This window comes from Mus musculus, chromosome 12 (assembly GCF_000001635.26).
Source record: "Mus musculus strain C57BL/6J chromosome 12, GRCm38.p6 C57BL/6J".
Classification (NCBI taxonomy): domain Eukaryota; kingdom Metazoa; phylum Chordata; class Mammalia; order Rodentia; family Muridae; genus Mus; species Mus musculus.
In genome coordinates, this window is record NC_000078.6 from 40,765,536 (window position 1) to 40,780,456 (window position 14,921).

Here is a 14,921-nt window from a genome sequence, read left to right on the forward strand (position 1 = left end):
CTTTTAAGTTAAAATAAATAAAAGCAAAAAGAAAAATGTAGAAGTAGGACCTTCTAGGCTGTCAGATACCAAATGTTGCTGCTCTCTGGTCTGTTGTGCTTCAGGGAGGGTCATGCTGTACTTGTAGCTGGTAAGCATGTGACTGGCCCATCTTAGTGCATAATATCCTTAGAATTCTAGGCAATTCATGGAAGAAGGCTTACTCAGATTTCCTAAATCAATACCCGTCCTCTTATTTCAGCACCTGAACAATACCCTCTAAAAGACACAATGCTTTTTGTGCAAGTTCCTTCAATGAAAATAGCCTTCCAAATTTCAATAACCATCTAACTGACCTGGGACAATTTATTATGCTCCTGGGTTGAGAAGTTCTAATATTTAGCGCACTGTACTGGAGGAAAGGGAAGCGGTTGTCTGGTTATCTTCTGAAATAAGTTTTCCATATTGTCTCCAGGAACCTACATCTGTAGAGCTGTGAAGATGCAGGAACAAATGACTTTCCCTGTCCCTAAGAGTGGGAAGGATGAGGAGCAGTTAGTCTGGGCAGTGATGTGGGGATGCAAGGATGCAAGCTCCCTTCTGCTAAGTGTCTGTAGTCAGACTCCCTTCTCTGCAGGTGCTTTCAGAATGGCAACAACAGTGCTCTCTGTCTGTATGTTGACAATTATGATAAACCTATAAAACCATCTCTTTTTTATCCAAGGATTTCTTGCTGCAGATTTTTACCGTTTTCCGAATATTGATACGCCCAGAGATGTTTCCCAAGGACTGGACTGTCATGCGCCTGGTTGCTAACAAGTAAGACTTTTCAGTTGATAACGGCGAGGGAAAAGAATGATCTAGAATGTTCTTTGTAGTTTCATCACAAGCTGAAACCTCCAGGATCTTAGCTTCTTTATCTTTACCAAATTTCAGTCTTTTTTTTAAGTAATAATATTGTCTTCAATTGTTATTTAATATGACCATATTAGTGTCTTTAAAAATCAAACAATGTAGCTGGGCATGTAGGTGCATACCTTTAATCCCAGCATTTTGGAAGGCTGAGACAGTAGGAACTCTGAGTACAAGGCCACCTTGGTCCACACAGCAAGTTCCAGGACAGACAGGGCTACACAGAAAGACCCTATCTCAAGCAAACAAAACAAAAGCAATATAATAGCGTAGTCACTCATACCTGTAACCCTAAGCACTTGAGAGGGACAAGAGTCAAGACAGGAAATTTAGGCACAGTCAGAATGGCAGGCATCATTTTGTTCCTATAGCATCTTGTCTCCAAAGGCTTAGAAGAGAATGAAGGTGAACTTTAAAACAGGGCCTTGATCAGCAGTTTAAAAAGTATTATTTAACTCATTTCATTAACATCCTTTTGCCATCTGCCGTTCTCAAAATACCAACCCCCACATGCTTAGGGTGAAGGTAAGATTTTTCTGTACAGCCACCCCAGGCCAGGGCCAGCATCTGTTCCCACCCCCAGGCATGCAGGTATGATGGTGGCTCATGCTCCAGGAGCACAGGTTCGGTTTTAATGAGATATTCTTAATGTGGCTTCTGCTGCAGGGTGCATTTTTAGACTTAGAGGTGTTAAAATGATGTGTTAAAAACTTGTGAAGTAACAAATAGTGTCATGTGGCATATTATATTTTCCATAAGCACTGAGCGGCTTCTCCACTTGGAAGGCTAATTGAGAGACTAATGAAATCACTCTCTTTAGAGTTCAGCATATGTATTTTGATATCTGTGAAAGAATCGAGTGTCTGCTTCTGTGGATGTCTGTAAGCTTCAGAATTAAGTTGGAGCTGTTGCTGGTATATTTGCCCCAAATTACCAAAGATTCAAAATCCCTGGGAAGGTGGATGGTGTGACCTGGGGAGCCAATCGAGAAGGAGTACGGGCCGTGAGCAGCCGCAGCTGCTGAATCACAGAGCATCTCACTTTGGTCATTGTGCTTGCCCCATGTGCAGAGAAATTTGGCTTCAATTAAGAGTTTCAGTGGCAGTTCATCAAAGTGGAAATAAACTTAACATTTCCTTTCTTAGGCACTGTGCTCGAGTTTGCTGGAAACCATGACAACAGTATGGCTTTTGATGTGAAATACTGTGTCTGCCCATCCCACATCAAGACCCCTACATTCACAGGCTTTCACGGCCACAATACTGGCTGTCAGACTAAGACGTACATAGTCTACTTCTCTGCACAGTGTTAAAGGTTTTCATTGACAGTGTTAATCATGTAAGAACAATTCTGGCTAGAGATGAGCTATGTGTAATATTTAATATAAAATTTAATATTTAAAATGAAGATCTCTTCCATGGTCAACCCAAGCCCCTTCTAAACACAATAATGTCACATTGTCACCCAGGCTAGTACTGGTAGCAGTGTGGACTAGCTACATACCCAGCCTCACTAATGGCCAAGACTCCAGGTTGGAACAGACTGCTTCCGTGCTTCCGTGCTCCCTTCTGTCTCATCCTCTCCTCTGTGTTCCTCTTGATTGCAATAGCCACTTCCTATTCAAATTAGGAAACCATATGTGATGTGACTTGGTTTATAAATAGAAGTCAGTCCATAAAAATACCCTAGATTATTTTTACTTAATCGTCACCTAAATAATATTGATAGAAAACTATATTTCTGAGCTGAGCATGGTGGTACAAACCCATCATCCTAGCACTCAAACAGCTAGAGACAAAAAGATTATGAGTTTGTGGTCAACCTGGGCTACACAGCAAAACTGTGGGGAGGGAGGGGTAGAAGGAAGCAAGGAAGGAAGGAAGCAAGGAAAGATGGTCTCGGAAAGATGTTCAAGTTATTTAAAATATTTGAAAGTGTGCATACTGAAAGAGAGTGTCGCACTTTGCTAAATTGTTATATTGGATTATAAGAGCGCCTGTGTCTTCAAAGCTCACTACGTTCTTTCTCTTTCGTGGTCTTTCAAGGCCTCTTGAAGAGTTGTTTTAACCTATGTTCCTGCCTTCATTAGCCCTAGCTGAGAAGTCCTAATGCTCATCTCTTAAACACAACCAAATAGCCTATCCCTCAATCCTTCATTGCTGTCTCTATCACGTAACTCAAACCCCTGTAACTTCCCCCCATCCCCTGCCCCAAACCGTGTTATATCCATCTCATCCCTCTTCTGCTGTACACTGCATTCCCTAAACCCTGGGTCTAGATGCTAGGTGCCTTGTATGGGTGTCTTGTCTTGTCTTGTTTTTGTCTGCACCTATATGTACAGTTTGAAATACAACAGATATACCAGGCCTCAGTTCCACTAAGACAAGAAATTTCCCCTCCCTTTTGCATAGCTACCCTGTGCTCATTGTGGGTCCCTGGTAGATGTTTCTGGAGATGATAACCACTCCTCCATCCAAGAAAGAAGGAACAGAAGGATGCCGAAAACTAAGTACCAAAAATACAGGCCACGTTGAGAGAAATTTCTCTCCACCTCCTTCCCATATACATTGTGAAATAAAGTATAAAAATAAAGTCACAGCTTTATGCATTGTTTCTGGGAGATAAATCTTACATCACACTTACAGCTGCTGAGGAAAGCTGGGATCTTCACTTGAAATCTCAGGTCCTTGTTTTGTTTGTCTTGTGTGTATTTTGGCTTCAGACACAACATAATAACCAATTTAAATTTTAGATGAAAGGTACAGATATTGTCTCTGTCTCTCTCTGTCTCTGTCTCTGTCTCTCTCTCTCTCTCGTGTGTGTGTGTGTGTGTGTGTGTGTGTGTGTGTGTGTGTGTGTGTCTTTGTATGTGTAGCTAGTTCATTCTGTGAGGGAGCACAAATAACTAATTTCTTTAAACCAAGATCCTTAGAACCTCCATTCACTAACCCATTTATATTGTAGTGCTTTATATCAAATGATAAAAATATAAAGAACTCAGAGGTGTAGGGATAATTTTTGAAGGGACTTACTTTTGTTGTGGACTGAACTAAAAAGGGACTTTCATGAAAGTGTGAAACTCGAGCTAAAGCTAATGTGATGATAATGAGCAAATAGAAAAAAAAAACCAATTTATTCCTATCAATAGAGATAATGTACACAGAAGTCCCTGTGATCAGAGGGAATGTGGCCCTGTCAAGGAGAAACAGGGAACTTGTTTGTTAGAAGAGGAATACAGAAATGAACCCACACACCTATGGACACTTGATCTTTGACAAAGGAGCTAAAACCATCCAGTGGAAAGAAGACAGTATCTTCAACAAATGGTGTTGGGTCAATTGGCGGTTATCATGTAGAAGAAAGTGAATTGATCCATTCCTATCTCCTTGTACAAAGCTCGAGTCTAAGTGGATCAAGGAACTCCACATAAAACCAGAGACACTGAAACTTATAGAGGAGAAAGTGGGTGAAAGCCTAGAAGATATGGGCACATGGAAAAAAATCCTGAACAGAACAGCAAAGGCTTGTGCTGTAAGATCGAGAATCAACAAACAGGACCTCATAAAATTGCAAAGCTTCTGTAAGGCAAAAGACACTGTCAATAAGACAAAAAGGCCACCAACAGATTGGGAAAGGATCTTTACCAATACTAAATCAGATAGGGGACTAATATCCAATATATATATATATGGAACTCAAGAAGATGGACTTCAGAAAATCAAATAACCCTATTAAAAATGGGGTACAGAGCTAAACAAAGAATTCTCAACTGAGGAATACTGAATGGCTGAGAAGCACCTGAAAAATGTTCAACATCCTTAATCATCAGGGAAATACAAATCAAAACAACTCTGAGATTCCACCTTACACCAGTCAGAATGGCTAAGATCAAAAATTCAGGTGACAGCAGATGCTGGTGAGGATGTGGAGAAAGAGGAGTCTCCATTGTTGGTGGCATTGCAAGCTGGTACAGGGCCCAACTATTGGTGAATAGAGAGACAAAGAGAAATGGGGAAGAGTCAGTCAGAAGTTTGCTGCAGCCATCCAAATGAGAGGTGGTGGCTTGGACTGGTGGGTAGCAATGAAGGTAGTCTGAAGATTGATTTTGAAGATGAGGATGGTGAGGCCTCCAGATGAATGGATGTGAGTGGAAGAGAGGAGAAATGAGTAATGATGGACCAGTGTGGTACCAGTGAGTTAAGTGGAGAATACAGAGAGAGAAGATACTCATGGAGTGAGAGAAGAGAGGAAGTCTGTGAGAAAGGTAAGTTTAAGGTGATGTTAGCATCCAGATGTGATGCTTGTTGTTCTAGTACTCAGGATGCTGAAATAGGAAAATAGGCCTCAAGTGCAAGAAGAGGCCGAACTACAGAGTGAATTCCAGGGCAGTCTGAGAGACACAGCAAAACCCTGTAGGAAACAAACAAGCAAGGTGCTATTAGATATCCCAGCAGAAATGCAAAAGAAAAAGTAGGTGGACCAAATGGCGGGGAAGCCATGGCTGAGATCTGAGGCCGGGGGATGGAATGAGAGCTCTTTAGAAGAAAACATATGCACTGAAAACACAAAATGCCTAGGACTGAGGCTGGGGCATGCCATAATTCTGAGGTCAGGCAGTAAGCCAAGGCAGAGAAGCCACTGAAGCAAGGTGACAGCCAGGGGCCTGACACCCTGGGAAGAAAATACTTCAAGGAAGAAAATCTAGAACTGTGGTGCTCTCGGTACCAGTGACCTTGACAAGTGCTGTTTCCCTGCAGTGGGGGAGACAAAAGTCCAAGATGAGGGTGAATTTATGAGCGGATCCTGGTGAAAGAATGAAAACAGTAATTACAGACAGATGAAGGATTTTTCTATAAACAGGAGCCAAAAAATATTGCTGCCTCTGGAAGCAGTCAGGAGGCTGAGGACTTGTTTTAAAATGCGGAGTAGTCTAATGGGCATGTAGACTTAATAGGAGAGTCCACAGTTAAGGAAAACAGCTAATTAAAAGAACAGTGTGCATGGGTTAGAAAGCAGACGTGGGTCCATTATTGCTGAGTGAGTGTAACAAACAGTCCTGACCCCTCGATGTCTACAACAAACTTACTCCCAAAACTCAGTCCACCATGAAAGTGTACTATTGAACTCAATGCACACTGTTTTGTATGAAGATTTCCCTAAGATGAAGGAAGCTGACCACACTTCGAATCATGTCAATTGAACCCGAGGAGAGCACTGGCAGCTTGTCCACAGTCAGAAGAAGAATGGCAGAGTTAAGCAATGTCCTGGAGTCTGCTGAGCATCCACTGGTACAACTATTACTGCTCTGTCTTTAGTTAGTGTGATTATCCTTAAAGAATATTTGGTGAGAGAGAAGACTAAGACACCGATTTTTCACCAAAACTGTATGTGTTAGTAGGTGTGCCAGACGTAAATGGTCACTGCAAATATTTGCTTGCACACTGCATATCTTGGTGAGTTGTGATCTGTTTGTAGGGAAACTAGGTACTTGAAGGAAATAATTTCTTGAGGTTTGGGCCAAAAAAGGTTAAAATAGAGCCATAACCTCAAGACTGGTGCTGTATTTGCTTAAGGGGAGAGATCAAGAGAGCTTCTCGCTTCTTTTGCCTCGTCCACTCTGCTGCATTGGTGAAGGCAAGGCCACTCCTTTTCCTGGCTTCCTGATATGTTGTGACTCCTCCACTTGTGTCACCTCTGCTGGACTAACTTCAGTCTGATCGACAATTATTACACAGCATGAGTTCAAGCACAATGACAAGGCAGGGCCAGTGCAAATAGGCCTAAATTTCCTACACAGCACTGAACTGCTCTCTGTCTTCTGTATGTAACACCAATCCTTGAGGCAAGAGAAGACACTTACATGAACCCAAAATCTCTGAGATCTACCACAGTACACACCCGCCAGGCCATAGGTGGTGATGTGGGCTGGTGTCTGCCTGTCCTTTTGATGATTCTCGTTCACTCTAGACTTTCAGAACTCCCAGATTAGATGTATTCATTTTAATTCCCCGATGATTGTTCATGATTTTCATCTGCCCTAAGCATCTTACTGTTGATTTATGCTGTCCCCAAGTAACACTGTTAGAGGGAAGTTATAGTCCAGGTTTGTTTTGTTAGCTTTTAATATATAAGCATCAACATTAACTGGGCATGGTGATGCATACCTTTGATTCCTGCACTTGGGAGGCAGAGGTATTCAGATCTCTATGACTTTAAGGCTAGTTTACATAGTGAGTTCCAGGCCACCCAGGAGTACATAGTGATACCCTACCTTTAAGAAAAAGAAAAAAAAAGAAAAGAAACCAACATTGTTGATAGTTAAGTTTCTCTACGCCATAGTATCTACACGATTTTTCGTAGACTGCATATGGTTACTGGACACGGGCTTATGCCTAGTTGCAGGCATTTTTGAAAGAACAAATTCCAGGAGATAAGATTCCTGTGGCGTGAGGAAGCAGGGAATATTTTCGATTGATGATAATTCTTGATCACAGAATGAGAGGACAGCTGGAACACCCAAAGCAGAACATTTTATTCCGTGTGCCCAGTTCTCTTCCTCGATCTGTGCCCATGGAGATTGTCATTGTCAAGGCAATCTTTGTGCCCACATTGTCTGTGGCAGAGTCAATAATCCAGCCATTTTGGTAGCAACTTGAAAACTTTTCTGAGCTATTGAGGTTGGAGCATTTGAGATCAGAAATATTTTCATGTTCAGAACTAATGAAAAGAATATGAAGCCAGAGCAGTCATGTGACTTTAAATAACAGTGAACAAATGAAGACATTCCTTCAGCTACACAGTATTCTGCACAATGGAACCATGAAATATGAATTCCTTTGGCTAGCCTGGGGACCTTTGTGCTGGGGAGCTGTGACTCAGTGCTGAGTCCAAGCCCATGTGACCAACTGAAAAGCATGTGAAGTAGAGCCTTTCTACGACCTTTCTAGCCTTGAGAACTCTTGCTTTGGGGTCCTCTCTCTATCATATTAAACACAGTAGGGGGAGGAGGGAAAGGATAGGAGGTTTCCCAGGGGAAACCAGGATAGGGAATAACATTTGAAATGTAAATAAAGAAAATATCCAATTAAAAATAAATTAATTTTAAAAATTAAAAAAAAAACACTAAACAGATCCATATGCCATATTAGATACCTTCACTGAGGCCAAAAAAAAAATTGTTTATCAGAATTTTAACTTATTTGGGAATTCTTACAAAGGTATAAGAGGCAACCTATCATTTTTAACTTAGTGAAAATTACATAATTAACTGGGCAATTAGTGAAGTTACATCCTTTGAAAGTATAGTTGGCTATACCCTGGTTTGTACTTCATTGTAGTTTATTTGGTAGCATGGCATTCTCTCGGCCTCTTGTATTTTCCTCACTGAGAAGCCCGAACCCTGTGTCTCTGTTCCAGCAAAACAGGCAGTGATGATAAGTGTCCAGGATCATCAGTCTATCAATAGGATCATATGCTGCGCTGCAGACCCTAAGGCTACTGCAACCCCACAGAGAGGGACATGCAGAAGCCGAATTTGGTGGGATGCTTTTCTCAACATGAGGATCATGACCCCTTTGGGGGTCACATATCAGATATTTACATTACGATCATACCAGTAGCAACAGTACAGTTATAAAGTAGTAACGGAATAACTTAATGATTGTGGGTCAGCACAACATGAGGCGCTGTATGCAAGGTTCGAAACATTAGAAAGGTTGAGAACCACTGCTCTGGAGCCTTGCTCTTCCAAGGGTGCTTTATGGACGAGAGCAATGCCATCACTTGGAGCTTGTTAGAGGTACAGACTTCCAAGAACTACTCCAGGCTGCCTGACTCATTGTCTGAATGTTAAGTAGGTTACCACGTACCCACTGAAGTATGAGAAGCATTGGCCTAGAATGGGGGGCTCTCTACTCCAGGTGCACCAAAAATACCCTGGGAGCTCCGCAAAGCCACATATCCTGTGCATATTATAATCTCCAGAGGGAAGGCCCAGCTGTCTGCGGTTTTAAAACATCAGTGATTCTAGTACTAAGATCACAGAGGTTCCATGTTAATCAGTACATGCATCTCAAGCCACAAGTATTATCTGTGTTTATGACCTAGCCCATAAACAGTTTTATACTTCTTCTAGGGAATTGCCTTTTCTCAACTGGAAATTTGAATTAGTCATTCTTTCTCCAGGTTTATCGAGAGACCCTTTCTCAAGAGAATAGGATGGTAGTGATAGATAAAAACAGTTGACATCCTACCCTGCACATGCACACATGCATGCGTGCACACACAGAGTTCACGTTTTACTTATTTGGGCTGGTAGAATTTTTGGAGTTCATTTGTTTGACTGATTGAACGTAAGCCCTTGTGATGGCTAAGCACACACTCTGCCATCAAGCTGCACCTCCAGCCGCTAAACCTTCCCTCATTAACCTAGAATCCCAGTGATCTGAGTAATGGATCAATAGCCACTTCTTACCTGATAGCATTGTCATCTTCTGATAATAAAGCTTTACACTCACATGGTAAAATCCTTTGGGGAACCTCAATGAGTTCTCACTTATCATCATTGTTTTGGGGAGGACCTATGCAAGCAACCACCTCTATACCACCAAGTGAGGCAATTCCTCTCTCTAGTGTGAAACTGGCTTGTGATAGCTGACATGGGGAGGTGCGGAGATCACAGCAATTCTCAATCTTACTGGGCTTTCTCTCACTTAACTTTGGTAACAAGACTCTTTGAACAGGATGGTGATCTGTTCAAAAGTGTATGTGTATGTGTGTTAACAGGGTCCCTTTGGGTGCTCATGAGATAGTGGTTCAGTTTTCCTTTCTTCCTCCTTTAGCCTTCTTCCACCCAGCCCTTGGCCTTGTTTCTATTTCCCTGTAGGGCAAGAAAGATATACGGTGAGTGTTCCAGTAAGTGAAAACAGTAATGAGCCATTATATCCTTCAGAGACTATCAATTTTACAATTATTGATATAATAAAAGTATTCTTCTTACCTGTATTTTTCCAGTTGCATAACCAAGGAGTAAGGTTGGTAGGGTGTTTTATTTTACTCTTCCCTTTATCTCTTCAATTCTGACTTTCAGGATGACAGGCAAGGCCTCATCAAACCTAATGCAGCATTACATATTCACCTAAGAAAAGACCAAAACAATTCTAGAAGTCAACCATTTGTGCACTGATGCTACTTTGTAATAGTTAAAGTGCTGGCTTGTCTCACCATTAAGTTAACCAGTTACAGACACCTTCAAATTTGAATGTATACTCTCCTGGCTATCAATATGAGTAGATTTTTGAACAAATTACAGACCTCTGTTCAGACCTAGGCAAAAATATTCACCCAATCCTTCTTCATTAAAATTCCCAAGCAAGATATTTAGAGAGAGAGAGATAGGTGTGTGTGTGTGTGTGTGTGTGTGTGTGTGTGTGTGTGTGTGTGTAGGAGTGCCATGCTTAGCTAAGAACATAGAGCTATCTCTGTTCTTCTGCCCTTGGGAGATGACTCTTTCTTGGAGTGGCTGTGACTCTGTTTTTATGGGGTTATAAACACTTAAAGAAATTGTGTCTTTAGTGTTAGTCTGGCCTCCTGTATAGAGGAATTTTAATCTAGCAACATGGCTGCTCAGGCAAGGGATCACATCCAACGACTTTCTAGGTCTATGTGACCTGACTGGAAAGCAGACACACTGCACACCTTTAATCCTTCTGGCTGGAATACAGACATGCCCTTAGTACACACACACCTTTACCTTAGTACACCCTAACATTGTAAGTAAACTTAGTTTTTTTAAAGGAAGCATCCATGTTTGAAATTGATGTCTAATTGAATAGCAGACAAAGTGACAAATCAGAAAAAGATTTGACGGAATGAGTCAGAGTTAGGAGGATAATGCCCAACTCTCATGAGAACAGACAGGAAAGGGAGACTATTTAAGAGCAGCAGAGAGAGGGTGGGGTGGGGGTGCAGTTTTACCAAGACAGTTTTAAAGACAGGTTGCAGAGAGAACAAGCTAGACTCAAGTGAAGACAAGCCAGAGAATGAGAAAGAGCCAGATTAGAACACATTGCCAAAGTTAGTATGAGGCCAGGCAGAGCGATTCAGTCTGAAGCTAAAAGAAACCAGATTAAATCAGTGATCTTGGAGAGGAGTTTGGAGGAGAACAGCTGAGTTGAACTAGCCAGCCAGAGTTCAGAAAGATCTGGAAAGGGTGAACTTATTCAGCAGTAAGTCTTTGAGATGACAATTATCTCTGGCAAATTTAAGTTACTTTTACAATGCTGTGACTCTGCCTTCCATGGTCCTTCTGTGCCATCTGACACCTTACATGGAGAACAGAGAGACAGTGGCTCATAAGGGAACATTGCTGTCTGTCGTTTTATCTATCCATTGCATCTTTAGGCTCTCTGTCACTCATGATAATCAAGTACAGTTATGTTTACATTAAGTAATTTTGCCTCATTTAGAAATTAATTTTAAATGGTTCTAAAACATTAATATATGAGTATATGTGTGTATGAATTAGTTAAATTTATAAATCTTCCTGTGTATCATTTTGTGAAGGAACTGGCTCTCAAATAGATATTTTTCTCTGCTTTAGTTTGTTTTGTTTTGTTTTGTTTTTTGTTTTGTTTTTAATCCACATGCTTCCTGGAGGAGATTTTCTTATATCTTAAATGTGTTTTATTCTTATCTACTAATTGATTTTCACTACTGTGCAATTTCAGCTCTAATTGTGTGTGTGTGTGTTTTTTAATCACTAGTGTTATCATCACAACAGTTCTGTACCTCTCCGATGCACTCCGTAAGAACTTCTTAAATGAAAACTTTGATTATAAGGTCAGTATCTAGTCCATGACTGGCTGGCTTGGGCTGAAAGATCTGTGCCATATTTTAGAGAGGCACCTTGCTTGTGTTCCTGAGAATATTAGTTTTAACTATGCATAATGTTAGCACAGTTTTTATTATATTCACAAACAAGTTAGAGTTGTTATCATGCTTATCAGCCTGATGGAAATCATTGTGCTTAAAAGAAGATTGGCCATACCTGTCACTGTAAATTTTAATTATTGTGCTTGGTTTTTGTACCATTCCAGGGTACAACAAGAAGGATCTCATACATGTTTTTAAGTCATTTTAAAGTTTTATTTTAGAGTTTTAGGTTTTTGCTTTTTAAAGTTTATAAAGAAAGAAATGAACACTTTCCTAGCTTTGAATTTTTGGAGCGAAATGGTGAAAACTATGAAACCTTAGTACAATTCTTTCAGGTAGTATTCTCAGTTCATCAATAATATGATGGTGATCTTCCTGCATGTCTGCCTATCCTAGAAAGCTTTATCATTTTTAAATCCAATAGCAAGTGATAATGTGTAGACAAAGTGCCTGCTGTACCTTCCTTTTTCAATAATGGTTCTAATTTGGTATCTTTGTTTCCTGTTTTTTTTAAGTAACATGTTTAACATTAAACATTTAGTAAGATTTGACAACTAGAAAATACAGAAAACATAAATGCAATAATAAAAATTCTAAGTACTCTTGCCTGCCATACAGGAGCTAACCCTAGGTTCAGTTAAACAAAAATCCCAGCCATCTAAAGAACTAGTAGAAACTTGACTGAAAATTCAATATATTCTACCCATGACACCGGGTAACATGTCACAGTAGCTTAGCAAGCGCCCTCATCTACCTCCTACATCCCCAGCCCCTGCTTTTTGACATTTTTTCTTTCCTTTCCTTTGCTTTGCTTTGATTTGATTTGATTTGCTTTTTTGACATTTATTTTCTTCTACTTCTTTCTCCATGTAAATTTTCCTTTAAGTGTACATCCTTGCAAAATTAAAATTGCCCTGTGCCTAGATTTTCTTGAATAAATATTAGTGGAGTGACTAGAGAGAGCACAACAGTTAAGAGTGCTTGCTGCTCTTAACCGTGTTCAATGCTCAGCACCTGTGTCCGGTGGACTTTAACTCCAGCCAGGGGAACCCAACACCCCTTTAATACATGTTTTTAGTAGAATCATTTTAGTTTGGGGTTTCTATCACATCCCTGTTTTATTTGTGAGAGCCCTATACACGTGACAGATAGCTCTTGATCTGTTTCTTGTAGTTATTTAGCTGTCCTCTGGTACGACATCACTGGAGACATAATTTTAGTCCATATGTCCTACATGGCTTCTGCTGTTTATTTCTGGAAATTTTATTCTGATGTCTTTCTTTTTCTCTCTTTGGCATAAGAAAATTTATGACTCAAAAATTTGTCTGGATAGGGAGTTTTAAGATACAATGTGAATTTAAAGCAATTAGTGCTTCCAGAGGTACAGATGCATTTTTTTAAAAAAAAAAAAAAAAGTTGTCTATCAACAGAAGCTCCAAAAATTAATCCACACAGGCATGAAATACCTAAGGCTGGAGATGCTCAGAGTAAAGTTACTGAAAGAAAGCATTTGTCCTTTAGCTACACCAGAGAGTGCATGCCTCTGGGCTTCAGATGTTAAGCAATAGCAAGAGAGTATTTCTTTAATTTTATAGCAGAAAAGTTCAACTGTGTGTCACCCCATGAATTTATAGCTAGCTGTGGCTGCTACCTGGTCCACTCTTCATCCCTTGACTGCTTCTGAAGCCAAGGTCAGCCATTGCATCGGCTTGTGTGATGTTTGCCTAGCTCAATACTATTTAATGTATCTCGTTCTTGTTTTAGATCTGGGATTCCTACTTTTACCTCGCTGTCATTTTTATAAACCAGTTGTGTCTGCAGCTGGAGATGTTCACACCTTCTAAAAAGAAAAAGGTGCTAGAAAAGTAAGTACAGAGGATGGAGGTGTGCTCTTAGTGAGGATGCTTAGTTCTAGACATTTGCAAATCAGAATGCTCACAGCTGGAAATGACAAGAAGGGAAGCAATTGTTAGAGCAGGGTTTTCAGGGAAATTTCAATATTTGAGCTTATTAAGACCTTTTCTTGCTGTGTTTTCAGAATTCCGCATTATAGAAATCAAAAGTTAGGAGTTTATGGGGGTATTTTATTTAAGGCCACCGAGACGTGTTCACTAGCTACCTATATTTAAAATCTCTTGCCTTTAATTCAGAATGAGACGTGTTCACTAGCTACCTATATTTAAAATCTCTTGCCTTTAATTCAGAATGACACACTGTATCCTACAGAACACAAGTCCTTTGTTCTGGAAAGGACATCAGTTTTGATTTTTATCTTTTTCTATTTCAGGTATGGTGATATGCGCGTCACCATGGGTTGTGAAATTTTTAGCATGTGGCAAAACCTAGGTAAGTGATCAGAAGCGCAGCCCCCTCCGTGGTCCAGCTCATCTCCTGACCCTTCTATACACATAAGAAGAGATGCTCATCAGTAGCCGTGTTTGTCTTTATCACACTCAAAAGCTGTCTCCAGAAACTGACATCGTGTGAGCACTGGATACGGTTAATTCTTCACACTGGTGTCTATTTGAAAACCATCCCAATACCTTTACTTCTATTCTTATTAACAACATGTTTTGAGATCTAGTATCCCAGGAACATTGTCTAGCAGTGTTCGAATCCTTTGAACATTCTCTAGCAATAAACGAACTTTCCAGAATGTGAAACCATAACACCACAAAACTTTTACAGCTCTGAAAGGAAGCTATGAATCCTTCTAAGTTTGGATTAAACTTTGTGAAAGGTTGCCTTAACCATCATCATTGTAAAACACCTTTCATGCCATTGATCTTGACCATAAAGAATATCACCAAAGGCCTTTCAAAGCATTTGCAGTTGCTAAGAGACTGTTAGATCCAATTGTGTTAATCTGCCACAGTGCAGAAAGCATATTATCCCAGCGAACCGATGGCACAGATCTGCCTGCACGGAAAGAATAATATTTGGCAAATAAACTGTTCTAAATTTCATTGGCATAAAATCTCTTTCTAGAGATTCATAACATTTAATTTGGCATATTAATTTTATACTTTTTATATCATTCACTGTTACTGCATGTGAATCCCTTGCAACTTATTTAAGGGATTGACATTTGACTATGT

The 14,921-nt window shown here is 40.2% G+C and overlaps 1 protein-coding gene across 9 annotated transcripts in view; it reads left to right on the forward strand.

Annotated features, from left to right (window-relative positions):
• Dock4 (dedicator of cytokinesis 4) overlaps positions 1–14,921 on the forward strand; it is a 400,918-nt gene that overhangs the window by 319,579 nt on the left and 66,418 nt on the right. For all 9 annotated transcript variants that reach the window (XM_006515085.3, XM_006515089.3, XM_006515090.3 and 6 more), the window contains exons 27-30: positions 704–798; positions 11,655–11,730; positions 13,588–13,688; positions 14,111–14,169. In XM_006515085.3, the coding sequence (XP_006515148.1) occupies positions 704–798; positions 11,655–11,730; positions 13,588–13,688; positions 14,111–14,169 (331 nt within the window). The remainder of the gene's footprint in view (positions 1–703; positions 799–11,654; positions 11,731–13,587; positions 13,689–14,110; positions 14,170–14,921) is intronic.